This window comes from Perna viridis, chromosome 2, assembly GCF_037379345.1.
Source record: "Perna viridis isolate PV_CMFRI_1.1 ecotype Kerala chromosome 2, ASM3737934v1, whole genome shotgun sequence".
NCBI classification, from domain to species: Eukaryota; Metazoa; Mollusca; class Bivalvia; order Mytilida; family Mytilidae; genus Perna; species Perna viridis.
This window is the reverse complement of record NC_142446.1, coordinates 4,765,974-4,788,849: the sequence shown is the minus strand read 5'-3', so window position 1 is coordinate 4,788,849 and position 22,876 is coordinate 4,765,974. Positions and strand designations below refer to the sequence as shown.

The following is a 22,876-nucleotide window of genomic DNA, read 5'->3' as shown; positions in this document are numbered from 1 at the left end:
GATAAAGAAGCACTATTTCTATAAGATAAGATAGTTTTATTCGCCAATAATGGACACTCTCGGGTAGAAAAAAATTAATACAAAAAAGCAGGTGGGAATGTAGTCTAAAAATTATTTGTTGTCCTTTGTATATTCTGATTGATCGTCGCTGTATATAAATATGTGTGTGTGTGTGGATCTGAAAATTCCCAACGACGTTAGAACTGCCAAATTTGCCATAGATGTCACAGCGGTACGAGTTCGACCAAAAATTTGCTTCGCAAATTTGACATTTCTAACTTTGTTGGGAATTTTTTCAGACCCTTCTTTATATATATTACATTTACATCAGGGAACAATGAATGTTTTTTTTTTCGATGGTCAGATTTGATCAGCAATTCCCAACAGGAACCTTTGTGTACAAACTTGGTTATTATTGGTCTTCATTTTAGTAGGTAGGTTTTATTTGCCCTATACAATTAAATATTATTTTATCTTTTTATGTTGGCCGAATTATTTGAATTATTTTAAATGCTTTCTGAACACTTGGTATTATTTGGTGAAGCACTTGAATATTTAGATAGGATCAATCATTGTCAATTATACGTCGTGTTTTAAATATCTCCCGAACAACGGCATTACAAACGACAGTGAATGGTGAAATTTAATATACATATATGCATATGACGATTGAATATACTAAAGTAGATTATAACATCTGCACGTTAGAGTTTTACCCACAAAACTATTTAATTAGACTGTTCTGATAATTGAAATGTGTCTTAAAGCCAAATTTTAATCGAACCATTTTTGCTTGATTAATTTGTTTCTTGTTTTATTTTGTCTTTTTTAAGGACTTTGATCCTTGTAGTGTCTGAAAGTAATAGTCCACTGCACAATGCACGAACGGTGTGTTCCAATCCATATCGCTTTAGTATAAATCTCACAGAGCTAGAACTTATTGTTGACCAAACAGTTTAGAATGACATTGTGTAGCAAACATTCATAATTTTACGTTTTTCCGACGCAGTCAGTATAGTTTCGCTTTTTACCCTTTGACCTTAAGGACGCTCTTCTGTGGAAACGCAAATCACCTGATCGCAATTATGTTTTCCGATTGGCCAAATACTGATAAATTAGTGGGGTTCGAAAAAGGAAATTGAAATAGCGTGCATTGCTTATTTCCTGATGAAAAAATTATACGAAACAAGATCAAATTTTACTGCGTCGACTATCTTTTTTTAAAGATAGTACTTGCTGACTATACCAAAGCTCTGTTGTCTTAGTTACAACATAATCTAATCTAATCTACAGCATAGAAATATCTATTTTATCATTTTATTTCACAAAAAGTAAAATGTTGACCTTTCTACCTAAGAATTTCTAACATGTTACACACTTTGTTTTAGCCAGGTATAAATACGTATCTAATATATCGAGTCATTTTTTACCAATGCAACAACATCTGATATAATAAACTGTAATAAAATTGCTTTGATAAAAAGGGAATTTATGATATATCAGAGGACGTTCTTCAAAAAAAAAATATCAACCAATACTTCAAAATTGAACACAGACCCTATTTTGTTGCCAATTGTGGGCATACAGGAAGAAAGGTGTCATATACTGTAAAAACACAAACAAAAGAAAAACAAAAAAAATCACTAAAATAAGAAAACACTTTTTTTATGTTATCAACACAAACACGTGTCTACCTTTTTGTGTGAGATGAGCTACTACTACATTGCATGCATTTAAGGAATGATCGTATTTTTATGATTTTATGATGATTTATGAAGCTGAGTAACCATTGAGTATAAAAACCGCGGGTCTTGAATACGTAATCTCTACATCTATCTAACAGTTGTACCATAGTGTTGCCAGTTCTACCTAACATGATAAGCTGTATTATATTCACAAATACAGGAAGCAGTCTTAATTATTCTTTGTCTTTGCTGTATCATCAAATGTATAAAGTAGAAACGTCAAATTATATTATACAATATCGACAGCTGCAAACAAATCATTAAAGAAACTGAAAGTTTAAAAGCAAAGAAACAAAAAATATAATAAAAGTAAGCCAAATCAGTGACAGAGAATATTTGACGATTAGCGACTTTAAAAGACTTCAGCTTTTGATTTATAACATTATTGAAAGTATGTATTCTCTCAGTAAACCACAGTAAAAATTAAGAATGGTATGACAAATCGTTGGGGGGTGTAAATGAGCAGACAATCCAAGATATATTCCCAATATTTAGTAATGATCTTCCAGATTACTTAAAAGATTCTCCAGACCCTAAAATTGTAAATGTTCATCCAGTTCAATTTTGCTATATGCAGATGATGTCATACTAAGATCAATTAATACTCAAATTAATACTAAGGTCAAAACTACACAACCTTAAAAATATCATGATGACTGGACATTCAATTTCGTTTCGTCAGGATCTTTCTCATTTGCTCAAAAGTGAATTTTATGACCAAGCTTTAAAAGCATATTATAAAATTTAAAAAATTATCTTGAGGAAATTTTGGGATGTTTTATTAACCCCAAAGTTCACATAATAAATCAATATAAATTGGGTCATTTATAAATATTATCCTTTTAAAATCTATTCTTGCTCCAAACAAGCAGAGATTTAAAAAGGATAATATTTGTAATGACCCAATTTATCTTAGTTTACTATGTGAAAAACTGTATATCAAATTCTGTAAATTTATTCTTGATGTGAATAAAAAAACAACCAATTTTGCTATACTTACAGAACTTTGTCGTTTCCAAATTAATTTTGATATCATGAAAACCATGATTAGATTTTGGTACAAACTTGAGGACTTGCGTAATACATTTCCACTTTTGTGTGATGCATATGTAGAGTTAAAAATCTTTATGAACCTAATACTATAAATATATATATATTCCAGTGTTATGAATAAAAAAAACTGGAAAAAAACAATTATAATATCGAGAAGGGAAACTTTGCAGTTATAAAATTAAAACGTCTTTGGATTTGAAAATTATCTTACAACCATGATGTCTTTTGAGTAACAGAGAAATTTCACTAGATTACGTATTTCATCGCACTGATCACAAATTGAAAGAGGACGGTATGAGGGTGTTCCCTGACAAAAAAAGACTGTGCCTTATGTGTACATCATCTGAGATTGATGGTGAAATACATTTTATATACTTTAAAGATATCCATGCAAAACATAATTACCAATACATGTTCAAACTTAGTAGATTATTAAACAATACCGATAAATTATTTCGGATTTTGAACAATGTAATATAGAAGAGGAAATTTTAGCCTCTATTTCTAATTTGATCAATAAATATATATATAAAGGTCTGAAAAATTCCCAACGATGTTAGAACTGTAAAATTTGCGATGCAAATGTTTGGTCTTTCTCTCCGCGGGACTCGAACCTGTACCGCTGTGACATCTATGGCAACACCGCCTGCACAAAGTTCAGCGCCCTAGACCACTCGGCCAGTCCCACGGAGGGAACGACCAAACATTTGCATCGCAAATTTGACAGTTCTAACATCGTTGGGAATTTTTCAGACCTTTCTCTACGTTTATTTTATCTTCCCTGTATCAATTTGATCCGATGGAGCAGTGTAGCGAATAGAGTCGTCACATTCTGAGATAACATTAAATTTATTAAATTAATTAAAAATAAATACATGTAGATATCAATTCAATAAATTAACAAAAAAGACACATTGAAATCATGTGATATTCAATAATTGTATTGGAGTTCGAGGCAAATGCAAAGGATACGTCTGCGCGTGAGGTTCCAGTCATTACCAGAATGTTGTCTTTGTTTCATAGCAAATTTATCCTTGTCATCATTACAAATTTTAGTGACTTCTATTTTGTTTGTTGCATAAAGTTGTGTGTATTTTGTATGAATCATGAATGCTTGTACTGACAACCATGCCTCATATAGGACCCTTTAATTTGGAAATAAAATCTTTTTCTTCTATGGATAAACTGTTTAAAATGATTATATTATACTACTGTTACATTATATAATTATTTCCCGAACCACCTATGATTGCCTTCAGACAGCCAGATAGTTTGTGTTGTCTGCTCGTGAGGGCTGAAATATCTAAGCCTAACTTGACTTCTGTCGAGTCACTCCTGTGGTGACAAAAGGTGTAATTGTTGCAAATAAATGCACCATTCATCATTATTCACCAGCACGGACAAACGCTACAAAATATTCTGTAACGAGCAATGCAAGAGCGCTAATGTTATATACTATTACTTGCTTCACTGTCCAATCTGTGGCCTTCAATATGTTTGTGAATCTAAACAGCCTTTTCACAAGCGCTTGAACGTACACGGGAGCGACCTAACAAAAAATCCTTTCCTCCCTGTGAGTCAACGCTTAAGATTACCAAACCACTGACTCGATGATTTCAACAAAATGCAAATTCTAATCGTGGAACAAAACACGATATGGAGCGATCTACAGAGAGTGAAGCGGAAAGGAATTTGCCTCGGGCCACAACAGCCATCCTTGGCCATTATTAATACCTCGGGCATGTTACAGGGTCAATATGAAAAAGGCCATACATTAATACTATAATATATAGAACTTCCAAGCGTACGTGTATCATACTCAATTACTTGTAGTTGATTAAGTCGTACAAATAGAATTGAATTAACATTTGCCTATACTTACCTTTAATTTTATTCAAGTACGAAGAGTAATCAAGAGAACCAAGGTTATAGCGGTAATCAAAAGATTGTAATCCAGGGGCAAAGACCAGACATGGAAAACAGACATACACAACAAAGAGTGGCAACTACATGAACTTTTTTAACAACAAGTATGGGAATAGGGTACACGTACACTTGGAAGTTCTGTATCACTACTACTGTGTTTATGGTCATTATGAAACCATGTTGGGAAGGCTTTGATTTTCCACAAATATAGATGGATGATTCGGGTTCTTTTATTGATGACGGGAATCATATGACCTTGTAATACAATAAAATACTTTAAGTACAGATGAAAGAAAGATAACTCTATTTTATATAAAGAATATATTCTGTCAACCTGTACAATATTGTTAGGATAAAATATAAATTATGTTTTCATGTATTTGTCTGTCTCGAAGACTCAATATAGTTGCGTCTATATGTATGAATTATAATTATTCATGTTTTACATAAATCTCATACCAATATAACTTTGTAAATTCTGACATAATGATATTCTGTACAGATCTCTTAAAGTCTATAAATTGTATGCAACATGTAAGATTTAAAATAATAGCAAAACATAATTTGCCAAACATTGCCACAAATGGTATGTTAACACAAAAAATTACAAAAAAAACACAACTTAATGCTTACCACTCAAATAGATGAAAAGGTCAGGTTAACTGTCTGTCAGTACTTCATAAAGTATGAAGACATCATATAAAACCTGAAGCAAAAATATGATTTATAACTGATGTGTTCAAGGAACAATAAAAATATTCATTATGAACACTTACAAACACCAAAAACATTGAGTACACCATTAGATAAAAATATCGTTTAACATATAAAAAGTTAACCATTTAATCAATTATATATTTCCTATTTATCTATAAGTAATCATATTCATTCAAGAATTGTCTCTTTTGAAACTTTTGTTTTAATAGTTCAATTATTAATTATTTTAAATATTTGTAATTTTTTATATCATTTAGTCACTTTTAAATGGTTTTAAATAAATTTTACTCACTCCTTCCGATCATTTACATAAGCACTCATGCACAAAGCCAATCGGCTACGTCTTTTTCTGGTAATTATATGTAGTTCCTTTTCTGTACAATATCATCTTTCAATCTAAATGCAGTATCTTTTGGCAATCTACAAGTTTAAGCTGTTATAGAGGTTGGCTAGTTGGTTTATGACGGTCATAAGTGTTTTAACTGACCTACTACTTCATGGTTTTCTATAAGTAAAGAGTTTAACCTCTCTATTGCTTCATTTCAAATGAAAGGTATTAGTGGTTGTACTTGATTTCTTCATTCCCACTATCTTACATAGTACTTTTTTTTATTTTGCCTTCAAAATTTGCTCTTTGGTCTAAATTGAGAAGTTATGGAAGTCAATTATGTAAAATGAAGTTATTCTATATGGCTTGTGTAGTTGTTTTGGTGGTTGGATTTACGATGAGAATAGCCTGTGCCTATCATGTGTAATGATCAACTAGGACTATAATATTCTGAAATTTTCTTTTTGATTGTTCTAAAGTACACAACCATCTCACTTTTCAATCCACTGATCTGCATCCTTATACATTCCAGGTCAGTAAAACTTGTCCAGTGGTAATGTTATGGTCCTCTCTTTACCAGAATATCAGTGTGGATGGCTTCAAGATCTGTGGCTGCATGCTATACAGTTATTTCTTCCACTAATATCAGATCTTTGAACAGTCGTTAAAAGGGACTAAGACCTATTTCCTCTTCTTTCGACGTCCTGTTTTGTTTCATGATTGATTGATTTTCTTCATTCAGGATTCGAACGATACTAAAAAAAAGAATATGCTTCAACGATAACGACAGACAAGGAAAATAGACAAACACACAACAAAGAACATGAAGAAAATAAAATAAAACAGAAACAGAAGTAAATAAGCAACCCGACCTCCAATACAAACTGCGATCATAGACCAGCTACACCGGTAGAGTATGCGCGCTCTGCTTTCCTATAAGCACCCGCCGTATTGCTCATTAAATGTCAGGTCAGGGGTAGACGAAAGAGGAAAGGAAGACTATGACACAGTGGACAAATCGTTTCTAATAGTGCAGTTGGTCATAATGATCCTCTATTTCATTAAGACATATATAAAAGTAGTGACGACTTTAATCTTGTAGCAACATAATCCTGTTTTTGAAGACTAAGAAGTGAGAGATCTTGAGCCTTGATATACCGAATCATAAGAAAAACAGAAAAAACACCTAAAATCAGCACAAACGATACCTAACACAAGTGTCGTGGTAAGACTGAAAACCCTCTTTAACAGCTGTAAGTATTGAAGTTAATAGTTTGAAAAAGGTTTGGTAGTACATTTTGCAGATCAAGTTATGAAGCGTTGTTTGTATGGATTCTTGTGGAGTTTTTGAATCAAAAACACAAACGGAATCTGATTAGAATCCAGTACACAGACGGAATCTGATGTTTTCATTTCGATGCGCATTGTTTTGATCTATTCAATTGATTTTGTCTTCAATGACCCTTTTAAATTCAAGGAACTATCTTCTGGGTCTTGTTTATATTCGTTCTGCCTTTGACAATCCACACCTAGTTTTACTGATCATTCTTTTCAATCCAGAAGATGTATTGGTTTGGTATGTAACAGCATCAATAGCATTTTCTGCATGCGTCAGTGTGAAGTTAATTTGGCTTGTTATATAGTCGGCATAAATATGTCAATATGAATGCATTTCCCAAATGTTTTAATGTTTAGAATGCATGTAATATGCATTCACTGTGTTTGCCTTTTCTTTCTGCTTGCATTTGTTTGAAATTGACATCAACCGTGCCTGAGGTTTTGAAATCTCACTAAACCGTTGATTGATTATTCTATAGTAACAAACAATACCTAGAAGTCGAAGCAATTTTCGGGTGTTTGTCTTGTTCTTGAAAATTGTTATGTCATCTTCAGATACAATATGTTGTATGTATCAGACTTTCCTTTTGAAAAATTCGGTTGAGTTTAATTTCAAAATTCTGTATATTTTTATTAAAAGTTTTGCCAAACAAAATGTCATCACTAATGAAAATAATGCAGATAATAATATGATGTTTCTTCTGTAAGTTTGGTATGTTGCTGGTAGTTTTGTAATGGACAAGTTATTGTGTTCGAAAACTCCGAATGTCCTTCGCTTAAAGCTGTATGTTTTTTATGTTCGTTGGTAATTTCATTTCTAAAAGGGGAAATAATTTTCTGCCTTGTAACTACTAGTTGCAGTCGTATTATATTATGATGCTATCGTTGACGTTGCCGGCGTCTTTGTTGTGGTAAACTTTTTCGTTTCCATTCGATAACTTTAGTTGTATTGAACCAAATGTCATGAAATTTTGAGATATTGTTACTTGTGGCTAGAAGGAGCTTGCTATATTATACCAGTTGTCGTGTCCATAATGAACTGAAAGTCCATGTGTTTAAGTGTGTCAAAAAATAATATTGTATTCATACTTGCCACAATGAACTAACTGCGGTCGTACCATGCTGCTCTGGGCGAAGCTTTTTTCCCTTTGCAGCGGCATTAATATCGGCATTGAGATTTATACAATGTTGATCTCTGCGTGTATCCCCGATGTCAATATCAACTTCAGAAAATGTGTGGCTAAATATCTGTTCCTACCTGGTACTGCTAATTCTTGTTTCAATGTACATGTATCTTATATGTTGGAGTTTTCGGCGCAATCGTTTCACTTTCCACTTCCGATTCAATGTGCAAAAGGATAAGGATAGTAAAAAAAAACACTTAGATCGTAAGTGCATAATTTGTGTGTATGCTGATCAAAAGTAGTCAAAACAAAGCTGAGATGGTGTGGTTTAAAATCAATTGTAATTTACTACAAAAGTTATGAATATTGTTTACATGTGCGAGTAGTTTGCCTCCATGCTGTCAGTTTAAAGAAAATATGTATTTTTGGTATTATTTATTCAAGTAAAATTTGTGGAAAACTTCTACAATCAAAGTTGCATTTGTATAATTATTTTGAAAGGCTTATTTTCCAAGCTTTGTAACGGTATGGAATTTTAATACATTATTTGTCTTAGGAGTTCACAGTGAAACATTTTATCATGTAACTTAATGGGGACGTTAGAAGCCGTTAGTGGTACCTCATGTTTTTTATTCTAAGAACTTGACTTGATAATGTTCATAGTATGATTGTGTTAAGGTTGACAACTGGACCGTTTTCCAACAAAAAATTGAAATGTTACCTTCAGGAAAAAGTGTAGCTTAGTTTGCCTAAATTTCCATGAGGTATACTGTTAATTTTATATTTTCTCATCCAGGGACCTTATTGTGTTCGAATTATTTCCAAGGCGGCATCTAATTTGACCGTATAAGATGCATCAGTTGCGTATTGATCCTAATTCAGATGTCTTCCATTACTGGTTGCTGTGATTGGGATTTAACATATTTCTATTGTGGTTGGTACAATGGCGTTTTGAGAATCATTCTGTTGAGCAGCCTCTAAATTTGTCCTCGGCCTCTATATTTCCTTTGGTAGTTATCGGTAGTTATGAGATGTGCTGCAACTACCTTGATGTTAAAGGAAAACTATTGACCAAACTTTACGACAAACGTGATGACTTTTCATTCAGAATTATCGACTTTCCTTTCATCTGTGGCAACATCCCTTTAGCACCTGCATATTGAGTGTTCATATCACAACTCATACGTTATGCCAGAGCTTGTCGAAACTACACAGACTTTTTGTATCGTGCTAGAATTCTAACAAATAGGCTTCTGGAACAGGGTTATGTTGCTACAAGATTGAAGTCATCACAACAGAAGTTTTATGGTCGTCATCATGAACTCGTGGATCGTTACGGTGTATCCATCCGATCCATGAAAACTGATTTATTCAACGTGTCATGGTTTTCCTTTCCTCTTTCGTCTACGACGGACTTTTTTATGAGCAACTGGGCGGGTGTTTCTCATTTGCTTTTGTTACTTTGTATGTATGATTTTAGTTACTTTATGTTCTTTGTTGTGCATGTCTGTTTTCCATGTCTGGTCTTTGTCCCTGGATTACATTCTTTTGATTACTGCTAAAACCTTGATTCCCTTGATTACTCTACCATTATTCTTTGTTTCATTGTCTGTTGTGTTGATTCGTTGCTCATAAACTTCAGTTCATTATACTTGGTGTTTTTTGTGGATGAAATTTGATGTTTAATGTGACACATCTGAATCGTACGTATTTATACGTAGCTATTCTATATCTGTCTTATTGTAACACATTAACTGTCAAAGTCTCTGACAGTAACGTATTTGTGGGCACTAATATCTTTAAGATCCTGCCTTAATCCTGTCATTAACATTAAGTGTAGTTACCTTATCTACTTTAGGTTGTTCTTTCATTCCTCCGCTTTAATATGATTTTGTTTGGTCTGCAGCTTCTTCGTATTCTTGTTATTTCATCATATTGAATTGAGCTGATCAATGGTTCTTACCAATAGTTCCATAATATCGGCAAAAAATACCGAGGCGTCAATAATGAAGCAATTCAGGTACATCAGAATCCAAGTACATGACCAGAACGTGAAAACAAGAAACAATCAACATACAGTAAACAGAATAAAAAGATTACGTATAAAAACTGAAGACAAGGAAAACAACACGTGACACAAAAACTAAAACACTAGCAATATGAACCTCATAAATGTCCTGCTCTGCCAGCATCACCCGTCACATTACAAGTATGTATCTTGAATCTGGTAAGAGTCTAGCTACCCGACACTAGGGTGGGGGTAGGCCACTCCAGTTTTTCTTTGACAGGGGGTGCCTTTGGGATTCAGTAATCCCACCTAATTCATATATTTTGCTTTCGAAAACATGTAAACCTTTTCATATATTTTGCCAGAAAAAAAAAGAGGCATGATCCCGTATATAATAGGAGTGTTCCCTTGATAATGATATACTAGGACATATAATAACAGTATTTATCATTCATTTATTATACATATGGAAGGACAAGGAGGTTGTAAATTTTATTGACTTATCATATAATTCCACCTACTCATATATTTGCAAGCTGGAAAATCACCATATAAATAGGAAGTTCCCCCACCCGAGCCGCGACACACCGTTAAGACTGCGTTGCAAACCGAGCAATTCAAACTTGGGCGAACAAAGTGTTATGATGTAAATAAAGTAAATAATAAGGAATTGGTGGAAATTAACCAAAATAGAAACATGAAATTAAGATGATTAATGATCAACATTGACAACATGGGACAATAAATGAACTTGATAACACATGGAAATGAACCGTTTTTCTGTGTAATTTGTGGTAGGTTCTAGCTCCTCCGACACTGTATGTCAAAGGAGCTACACTACTGCAGCTAGCGTGTGTCAAAATCGATAGTCCTGTCTGAATATTTCTTGTCTTATCTGTGAGAAAGAAACTTTATATCGGTCAATCAAATTGCGATGAAGAATGTTAAACTTCTGTAGTGATGATACGCAGTCTAAACGTATCCCCTGATTTTGGAGCTCATTTGTTTCGATTTCAAACATCCTGTATCATCTGTGTATAAATTGTTTGCTTAATTCTTCAAATTCATCTGGATAGATTAGATGTGGGGCACAATTTGTTCCTATAGTTATTCAAATGCTCTGCATGAACACCTGTCCACCAAATTCTACACAAATTTTGTCGATCTTATTTTCCAACCTTCAGAGTACTTTTTGTAAGAATCACAAAGTCAGCTTTTTTTCTATATAGCTACCTAACACTAGATTACCATCTATATCTAGGTTCTCTAATTTGTATAGAAACATCGGTTAATAAGATTGCTGATTTAAGTTTGTCATGTGGCAGTAGTGTACAAGGTAGAAAAATCAGAAGTTTGCATTCTGTTAACAAAGGCACTGGAAGAAAGACCCTCATTTAGATCTTTTGATTTTTTTTAATCCACATCTGATTCACACCACTTGTAAAGAAGGCTTTTATCACAATAACTCAAGTCCATCTGACTCCTGTAAGTAAAGTAGTAAGGAGTTTTGAAGGGGGTTTAGTTGCGCATTTGGCACGGCCAGCAATATACTTTCAGAGAAGTTCCCATCAATTCACTGGAATGTTGAAAATACTGAACGAGTACTACTTAAGGCATTGCAGGCGGCAGGAAAACAAACTTTGGAACCATTGAATCGATAAGTGTTGGAATAACTATGAATATAAAGAAGGGTTACTTATTGGTGCTTACAAACCACACACTGCTTCTGAAAACGCTTTTACAAACGATTTTATAGATAACGTGACAAATTTGATTTAATAAATTTAAAAATCCTACATGATTTTGTTAGGATTCTAGTCCAGTAGATGTAATACTAACATATTAGTGTAGTAACCGTGACGATGTACATAATATAGTATCAGGACAGTTAACACATAAATCAAAGCAAATTAGAATATTTAGAAGTTATAAAACTTTGTTTTATTTACGAGACAACCTTCGGCAAAAAAACTGTTTTCTCTTTCAATATTCGGTTAAAGCTATAACAAGAGTAGAGTAGAACATTTTTTTGGCTATCTTCATTGGCTATCTTCATTGACTATTTTCTTTGGCTAAATTTCATTGACTTTCAGGATTAACGACTTTACAGCTTAATCTATACTGGTAGTGAATTCAAGTCTTTCTTTTTTCGTTTTATCCTACTTTACGATGAACAACTACTAATGATAATGGCATGGTCCACTGTAAGAATTGAATCACCTAGGCTGAAAATGTAACGTGAAAAAAAAAACTAAAAGAAAACCCATACAAACACCAAACAAAAATTGACTTAAAACATTCTCTCCAAACTCCTTTGAATTAGTATCTACAAAGACTAACGTAGGAAAGAAATCAAGAACTATATGGATGATTTGTTAATAATAAAAGTTAAAAGGTAAATCGTGTACTTAAAGGCCTATTACATGTATTTGTTGTAGTTTATGGCTTCTATATAAAACATGAAGTGATGATAAACCGCGATAATGTCCAGTTAAAACACTGACTGACCACAATAAAATTCTATCATATTAATAACCATGTAACTGTGTAACTGACCACAGGCCCTCAGGATATAGCATATTTCCAAGTTATGTTTGTATGAATAAATGAAAATACCTTACGATATCTTTCTACCACTGTGCTTATGTTTGGTGGAAAATAAGAAAAATAACAACGAAACCCAACCTTCATCCACAAAAAACCTAAAGTATGCTATTTTATAGTGGACATTTCATTTTGTATTAATGAAAATATAAAGTTCTCGATCTGTCATTAAGAATAGGTGGAATTATATTAATTTTTAAAGTAAATGACGCTCCTCTCACGGAACTCCACTTATTTTTCAAAAACAAGTAGTAAGTTCTACTTTATAGGGCTTACTATTCCTGACCGGGTCCTTATAGACAATAGGTACTACTATTACTAATCCGTGTCCATTTTAGACCACATGCATTTCTAGCACTGATCGGATCCATTTTTAACCATAGGTTTTACTAATACTTATAGGTTCCATTTTAGACCATAGTTATTTCTAGTACTGATCGGGTCCATTTTAGAATATAGGTACTACTAGTACTTTTAGAGTCCTTTTTAGACTATAGGTATTACTAGTACTGATCGATGTCCATTCTAGACCATAAGTATTACTAGTACTGATCAGGTCCATTCTATACCATAGGTATTACTAGTGCTGATCGGATCCATTTAGACCATAGGTACTACTAGTACTGATCGATGTTCATTTTAGACCATAGGTACTACTATTACTAATCGGGGTCCATTTTAGACCATATGTATTATTTGTACTTATCGGGTTCATTCTATAACCAAATGTATAAACAGAACTGATCGGAGTCCTTTCTAAACCGTTGGTATTACCAGTACTGATCAGGTCCATTCTAAACCATAGGTATTACCAGTACTGATCGGATCCATTTTTAGACCATAGGTACTACTAATACTTGTCGGGGTCCATTTTTAACCATAGGTACTGCTAGTACTTGTTGGAGTCCATTTTAGACCATAAGTATTGCTAGTACTGATCGGGTCCTTTTCGACAAAAGGTACTATTAGTACTGACTGACTCGCTATCGCTCGGGATGAAATAATGCGACATAAATGGTCAGCCCGTGGTAAAACAATGATAAAATGGAGATCCCATTGGTAAAGATCCTAAATAGAACAAGTATTTGTTACATGTATAAGTTAATTAAAATGATTGCTTATTTTATTTTTTTTCAGTGTAAACTTTTGTTTACATAACTATTTTACCTTTCCCCAATTTAATTTTGACCTTTTCGTTCCAGATTTTCCAAAATTCCGAATTGGATGAACACGCGTGCATCAACGAAGATTGGAGAACCGTGTACCATCTCCGAAAATAATCCAATTAAAATTACCATCATCGTAGAAGTCGTAGTAGATGATATATGTTATTAATTTGTCTTTGCTAACAGGTCATTAGACTTACGAACTGGAACCATTCGTGTTCCTGAACTCTAACAAATAGTACAGCCACGGCTTAAAGTCGATGTTAGACAGAATATCAAAACATTGTTCATATATCCTACCTTGGTCATAAATTTGATATGGGTAATTCATCTAACATTGTTCATACCTATAATATTGGTCATATCTCTAACATTGGTCATATCTCTAACATTGGTCATATCTCTAATATCAGTCATACATCCAACATTCATCATATCTCAAATATTGGTCATATATCCAACATTGGTCAAACCTTCAACATTGGTCATAAATTTGATATGGGTAAAATATCTAACATTGTTCATATGTATAACACTGGTCATATCTTTAACTTTGGTCATATCTCTAACATTGGTCATATCTCTAATATCAGTTATACACTCAACATTCATCATATCTCAAATATTGGTCATATATCCAACATTGGTCATAAATTTGATATGGGTAAAATATCTAACATTGTTCATATATATAACACTGGTCATATCTTTAACTTTGGTCATATCTCTTACATTGGTCATATCTCCAACATTAGCCATATATCAAACTTTGGTCATATCTCTTACATTGGTCATATCTCCAACGTTGGTCAAAACTCCAACATCGGTCATATTTCTAGACATATCTATAACAGTAGACGTATATCCAACACTGTTCGTATCTCTAACATTGGTCAAAACTCTAACATTGGTCATACTTGCATATCAAATATTAGTCATATCTCCATCGTTGGACATATCACTAACATTGGTCATACACATCCAACGTTGGTGATATCACTAACATCGGTCATACACATCCAACGTTGGCCATATCACTAACATCGGTAATACACATCTAACGTTGGACATATATCTAACATCGGTCATAAAACATCCAACGTTGGTCATATCCCTAACATCGGTCATAAAACATTAGTTATAGTCTATAAAATAAGTCATTTTTTCATTGTACTGTTGTTTTTCTTTTTTTAATTGTCCTGAAAATATCTTTTTAATATTAATAATGATTTAATGCATGCCCTCAATATTTTAATTTATGTATTTAATATTATTGTTGGGAGAAGACTTCATAAGTTGGTTAAAATCGTGTCCTATGCCTTTTGTAAAGTTAACAAATAAAATTGTTGTAAACTAAATTAGACATACCATATATTGGTCGTATATCAAATATTGGTCACATCTCTTACATTGGTCATATATCTGTGGAAACTCTTGTAGCTTTATACATGGTTTCGCGTCATGTCATGTCTTGAAGAATGCAATTCTTAGTATAACCAATGGCCATTTTGTTCCCGACAATAGTACACCTGCTACATAATACAGGTGTCAGCCCACGTATATGTTGGTTGTCCCTGTATAAAAGACGGATTTTACCACGTCATATTAAAGCATCGATTGATTCAAATGATGCATCAAGTCATTTTCGGTTACATTTCTTTGACTGCAAAAGGGGAATGATTACATCGAATCATTACAATACGAAAATAAACTTAAAATGGCAAAGTCAAGAATCTTAATTTAGTGTCCTGTTGTCAACTACTTGCTAAACTACACCAAAAAGAGTGGAATTATATTATCAATGGAATCTGTAGATAGCAAACGATAGTTTTCTTGCAACAGTAACCGAAGTTGTTCGACAAATCTTTAGGAGTAAGTGTCATGTTTCTTTCAAAATTGATAACTTGACACATTTTGGCGTATAACTTAAATGAGGACAATATGTTAACACGCCAATATTCCAGAATTTTTAATGCCATAATTATTGTTCTATGATTCTATTTTATTGCGTTTTATGGTAAAATCAGATTTTAATTTCATTTATTTTTATATTTGATTTTCCTTTTAAATTAAGGAAAAAATAAACAGAAAGAGAGAAAATTGTACAGAAAATTAAGACACAGTTTAGCAATTTCTTTCTATATGAAAACCCAACACTTATACTCTTTATCTTTATAACGCAGTATAATTTCCATGGTTAAATTGGGAAAAAATCATCCGTAAAGAACTGATTAAGACTTGCCTCATGACAAAGACCAGCTGACCAGAAGATTACACGTTTTTAATTTGTGACACAGCAGGACAATACTTAAAATCATAAAGCTTGTTCGCGTGTGCCCCGCAACATTGAACATAAGTTATAATCCATTATACGTCCATGTAGAGCCAACTACTATGGACCCACAGACACAATGGTCAGACTCCTGCGCGAGATACGCATTAACAATTCTATACTGTCACTCAAAATAACATCATAAAGGTCTTCATGATTATACAAAATGAAACCACCGAATGGTCCTGACTGGACATTTCCGATAGAAATAGTCGGTTAAATCCGGTTTTATAGCTTTTTAGCGCTGAATCTGCCGCAAAATTTGAGGGGTTATTTTTTTTGTTTTTTGTTTTTGTTTGTTTTTTTTTGTTTGTTTTTTTGTCTTGTTTTTGTTTTATTTTTTATTATATCATGCACAACTACATATTGTCTCCTAACTACATAGCGAGCAGATCATAAAACAGGTGAGAGCATGCTGAATAATTCTTGCGGATCGAATTGAAAGTTCAACACTTTTGTCAGATCGTTACAGTATTGTCAGTTTTTTTTATTGTTTTTTTTTTTTTGTGCCATATTTGAAACTTTCAAATCGCATTTTCGTCTGATGGACGTACATTTTGGAAAATACCGTGGTTGATGTGGCCTTAGTCGATAAAAGTACGTTTCTTTTTTTATCATTGGGAGATTAATAATGTGATCAGTTCACAGTACTCGAAAACCAACGCTTAAATGACCATTTAGCAATATGTTGGAAACCGATATCCTTCTCATTGATCAACACCAAAGGCAATGTAATTTGATCGATTTTTCCCGGGGAAAAAGTTCTTTATCAGTCATACACATGCATGTGTCTACTCGGTACTGCATTCCTCCCACTGGTCGATTGATTAGCACTATGTTACGTATATGTTGAAGTGTCAAGTCAATATTGACAATGTGTGTAGTAGAGTTTATGACAGAGTGTCGTGTAATAAAGTGATTAAACAGAGTTGCAGTTACATACATTTACCCAGACGAGGGAAAGGTTAGTCCGGTAGTATATGACGAATAAATAAGATGCACGATGAACTCAGGGCGGAGCACAGGGGCTAGATCCCACTTTCAAATATGCAGCCCCACTAGTATATAACCACGAAAAGAGTGATCCCAGATTTGGGGTGCCTCGCTTCAACTCATTTTTTTTTTCAAATAAAATCGAATATATTACTATTTACTGCTCAGCAATCACTTGAAAAATGAAATCTAATGAAAAAACACAGGTATCACCATAAAATACTTCCATTTAAATCAACACAATGATTTTGGGGAAGGTAAACAAGTAAAATACGCATAAAATACTTAAAATTGCAGATATTCGCTTGAATATTTTTAAAACAATTGTCATGGTAATGATGAAGATCATTTTTAGGCAATGAATTGAAAATTTGTTAATTCCAATTTCCGAGATTCAAAAAATCTTTTTTACCCCAAAAACTTTAAACTCCACAGAATGAGGATCAAATGTTTTCGCCGGAAATCATAATCCAAATACGATATTTAAAAATGTACGTTTTTTAAAGATCAGATTTATGACTCCCCCCCACCCCCCCTTTCTTTTTTTATATATAAAAAAGTTGTTTTCTATTCCCAATCATGAAAATTTGAATTGAAATGCTTTGGAAAGAAGAATAAGACATTCATGTGTTAAAATATTGAAAGAAAAACTTTCCTTCTTGAAAAGATACATGCACAGTTTCTTTTTCCATTAGTATAAATTTGTTACAAGTTTCACATTTGAGAGGACCCTGTCATAAATACTAAAGGAATAAAACTGAATTTTAGATTGTATGCAGTAGGTCAGCGTAACCTTGACGTGGCTATTTCTTATCGAATGCTACAACAATCAGCAGATAAATCAATATAACTGATGGATGCAGTTGGCTAATCGCCTTTGTAAGTAATGACTTCAGCCCTTATCTGATTGCAGTGCTCAACAATAAAGCACAAACATCCAACTGACCCGGCATATTAGCAGCATGGGGTCATGAACTCTGGACCTAATATCAATGACTCATTCGCTTTTTTGTAAAACATTTTATTTAAAATTTACCAAAATATTCTTCCAACAACTGGATAAATGGTAATGCACCAATAAAATGAAAAATGACATATATTGTGATAAGAGGTAGAATGTTTATACATTTATATAGACACTTAAACTGTATATAGCACTAAAGCACACGAGAAACTATCATACTGGACACTTTTGAAATACGGAAACATAAATTACTTCCATTTTTAATTCCTAAACTAGGACTAGTTTATTCAACGGTTTTGAAAGTATAATATGCAAAAAGCTATTTCAGAATAATAATAGCTACCTAACTAATGGCTCAATAAATGACTGCCTTCTTTTCATTATATTTTTCAACAAACGTGAATGAATTTGTTCATGTATGTTAGAATAATACAATATCACATTAAATGTAAATTATGATGGGGTTATCAATACTATATCATTCTGGATATGAAACAAGTACAAGATTGTCCAACGACATTGTTTAAACGTGAATAATATGTACAAAAGCATGCATTTGATTTCATAAATACTTTCAACAAAATAAAAATAAGCGAGGTAGTCCAATGAAAGAGGTAATTTGGTGAAAATAACAAAACAAAATAGAACATTGAGTGAGCAAACTTTTACAAAGGGTCTATCATTGATGTCAGATGGCGTCACATGTATGAAAAATCATTTGTGCCGCAAGCTGTTGGAGGGTGATGTACAAACCAGTATAAAACCATTGAACAGGAGTAAACTAACATTTCTGTTACCAGTTATAGCAAGTTATGAGGAACATTTGCACATTGAATTTATGTCGTTAGCTATCAAGAATTGATACTAATTCCTCAGAAACATGGATGAAGTTGCTCAACAATTTTAAATATGTAAAATAGTTCAAAACTATGAAAAAAAAAAATAACACATTGATACAAAAAATACCTACAATAATAATAATAATAATAATAATCTCCCTGAGTTACGAATAGGTCATCATATATACAATAACAAGTTACAGTTACACGGCGTCAAGACACGTAATATTTATGGCAGAAGATTTCCATTACCTTCTTTGCCTTTTTGATCTCACTGCTTTTGCTGACTAAAACCAATCTAAAACCACACAAATCAGACTTAATTTGGGGAATATGACCAAGTTAATAATTGAGTCAAACACTTAACAATTTGCCAGAAAATACCTGTTTACCGAGATGGAAAATTTGTTCAAATTACCATGAAAATCTTCTGTAACTAGTCAATGTTGATTTCGATGGACATAGATAAGGCTGCCTTTTGTAACGCTGCTAATTATAGTAGTACACACACTAGTAAAAAGAAATAAAAAATATACCCGCATGAATCATAAATCCTACTATATCAATAACCTGAGAATCAACTGTTATACAACATACAACGTAACTTCGCGGTCTCTGTTTTCAGAGCTGCTACTTCTACCCGTAACTTTAAATTTTCTTGTTCTAACAATGCTGCACGTATTGCAATTTCATCCTCTTTAGCTCTTCGTAGATCTCGGGACCGTTTGGCGGCTTCGTTATTTTTTCGTCTCCTCTCCCAATAAGATTCATCCTTCTGCTCGTCGGGTAAAGAACGAGGGCGTTTTCTACCTGGAACATAATTTCTGGTTGATGAAATTCCAGAATTCTGCGCTGGCGATCGTGTACTATTTGGACTGAATGATGGTCGCGACCCATTTGCACTATAGGTTGAGCTCGGTGAGGTGGATATGATTGGTGGAGATTTTGATTGAGTTTGAGATGGTGAAGCTGTCTTCTCCCTGTCCCCTGTGCCCATTAACATATGCTGACGGTAAATATTCATGAATTCCTCACCATTAATGCTGAGATTCTGTAACCCGTTTGAATCAGAGGGAGAGTGACCCCCGAATCCTCCCATTATCAATTGGTCCTTAGGGTATGACTTAAATGGACGGGCGGATGATGATTTGTTCTGTGAGAATCGTGGACTTAAGAGCGCTGCCATTGATGGTAGAGGTCCGAGCATAGGATTTGGTATTAACCCTGCCTGAAAGGCTGACAGCATGTTAGCCATATTATGGCTCATAGACCAGTTTATATCAGGTTCAGACTTGATCCGTTCAGGTGGTATTCCATTGAACGATACTTTTTCTTCTGTATCAGAATTTGATATTTTCCTATCGTCGAGGTGTATTCCTGTATCATTCGTAGACGCAGGCGAAGGAGCTGATTCGGAACCAGATATTTCGTTGTCACCATTTTTGCGTTTAAATGAGAAGTCTATTGGTGAATTGCTACGGTCTTCCGATGAGTAACCATTCGTTGTCTGACTTATTGATTGCCATTCCTCTTTATTAGTAAGGGTTGGGGCAGTGTAGTGCATTTCTCCTTTATCCTTGGAACCATCATCAGCCATATCCATACATCAAAAATCTTTATCTCGAAACCCTACAGGTTAACTTTAAATCTAGAAACAAAAAGAAGGAAATATTTCAGCCATTTAAATACACACTGTTATACGACATGGATATTTATCTATCAATAATACACACATAACACCAATAAACATGTGTCAGCTGGTCGATATTGACGATACTCTAAACTTATTCTTACCTTTACAAACATCAAGTTGTGCACAATCAGTTTACTCCGAAAAAAATAGTTTAACTGTTACGCATTTGCTGTTTTGTGTATTGAATCATGTCCTTGAGATCTGTTACGTATATTTGTCAATTGCCTAATATATTCTAACATATTCCAATTGGCTTTAGTCCCTGACCCGAGTTGACGTTGGATACTTTATTTCTTACTATTTCAATAATTCACGTAATCCAATATTAACCGACCAATCAGAATGTCCACTTGTACTATGGGGCATGTCCGTTATTTCATTTCAGCCTTAAACGAAAATAAAACACGCCCCAATTGGTCAGTTCTGAATCTATGTTGCGTAAGAACAAAACAGTTGCATGTCAGAATTAAGCAAGCCTCGTTTTCGAATGAATTATGGTGTAATCAAGAAAACCTACGCAAACAAAGTATTTATAATATGGAAGGTTCAGTACGAATTATATTGATAAATAACAAATATTTAAATAACTTAGATGATCTTTTTTATAAATCAAATGCGTCTACTAATGTAGAGTAGATTGATTATTCAACTTTAGCATGACCGAGGCAGTGGTCAGTCAAAGGTCAGGTCGAGTATATTTATAGCCACACCAGAGATTACCGATAATAAATGAACGAAACATTACTCTCATCTGTCAGCTGGTTGTACCATACAGTGTATTTCTTCGTGTCGATTATATAATCATGGTGTGTATATACAGATAGATATAGGAAAGAAAATATCTTCCTCTGGAATATATTATTATAGAATTTATAGATGTCGTATGTAGCAATAATATGATCGTGAGCTGTTCTTCAATTAGCGATTTTTCCATGCGGCCTTGACGATTTAATGGTTATGTGATTTACTTCTTTGTAGTAAAAAATGAATTCAATAACATTATATGATTTATCCTCTGATTGGCTAACCGATTTTAACTGAACTCAAGATGAACTGTGCGTGGGAGCTACGTACATCTACATCAACCAAACATGTTGAAAAAAGTGCAGTTTACTGATAAGATAACGAGAAACATTTTGCAAATACTTCTACAATAAAAGTGCCAAATTAATTACTGAAAAGTACTCATCTAAGCTTCTGACATTTTTTATATTAAATGCAGTGTGCATATGTTGGGTATAAACTAATGCACAGTGCTAATAAAAACCCTTAGAAATCGTGTTAACGATGTAATGTCACTCATACCGCTACATGCACATGATACATTTATTTTCTGAAAAATAAAATGTAGATGCTCAACAGATTATGTTTAATGAGCTGTCTTTTAAACCAATAATTTGCACTTGCGAAGTACATTTCGTAATAACATAAATCCTACAACACTTGTGACTGAGGTGAGGTACTGCAGACCCATACATTTTGAATTTCAGATTTAAGCCCTTTTAAGTATTTCGTACCATCGACCCCCACTTGCATGTATTTTACTATCATTTTTAGGCATTTCCTACCCCCATGCCTGCATATGCATATAATATAGGTCATTGAATAAAGGAATAACACATAAAATTGAACGAAGTAATGCATAGTATAAGTTTTAGAAAAGAAAAAGAGTGGTAATAAATCCTTTTCCATGTGCCTGTTCTTTGACCAAGATGTAAAATCTTAGCACATATGCCGAGCATGTTCTGTTAAACGTGGCGTAGATCGAAACACCATGCGTTACTAAAATTTCATAAAATCCTGACACAAAATACGTAAATGTATTATATTATAAATAGTAACGGCAGTTTAAAGTTTTTTACTCATTAATAAGTTCAAAATAATGTTATATACATCTGAAGTTTGGGGTTTCGGAAAAGAAGAAGAAAAAAATGAAAAAATACATTTACAACTTCGAGAATTATGACAGTCCGCCACGCCTAAGTATATGATTTATGTATAATGAGGTCGATTTCCTTATCAGTATCCAAACTAGAATGGATTTTG

At 33.4% G+C, this 22,876-nt stretch overlaps 1 protein-coding gene across 1 annotated transcript; it reads right to left on the bottom strand.

Moving 5' to 3' along the window:
- Window positions 1-18,555: 18,555 nt before the first annotated feature.
- On the bottom strand, window positions 18,556-21,335 carry LOC148623369 (uncharacterized). The gene is made up of 2 exons (XM_088565194.1): window positions 20,932-21,335; window positions 18,556-20,785 (listed from the first exon to the last, which is right to left on the bottom strand). Exon 2 carries the CDS (start codon window positions 20,738-20,740, stop codon window positions 19,715-19,717), a length of 1,026 nt encoding a protein of 341 aa, XP_088421320.1. The 5' UTR covers window positions 20,741-20,785; window positions 20,932-21,335; the 3' UTR covers window positions 18,556-19,714.
- Between the last annotated feature and the right edge of the window lie 1,541 nt (window positions 21,336-22,876).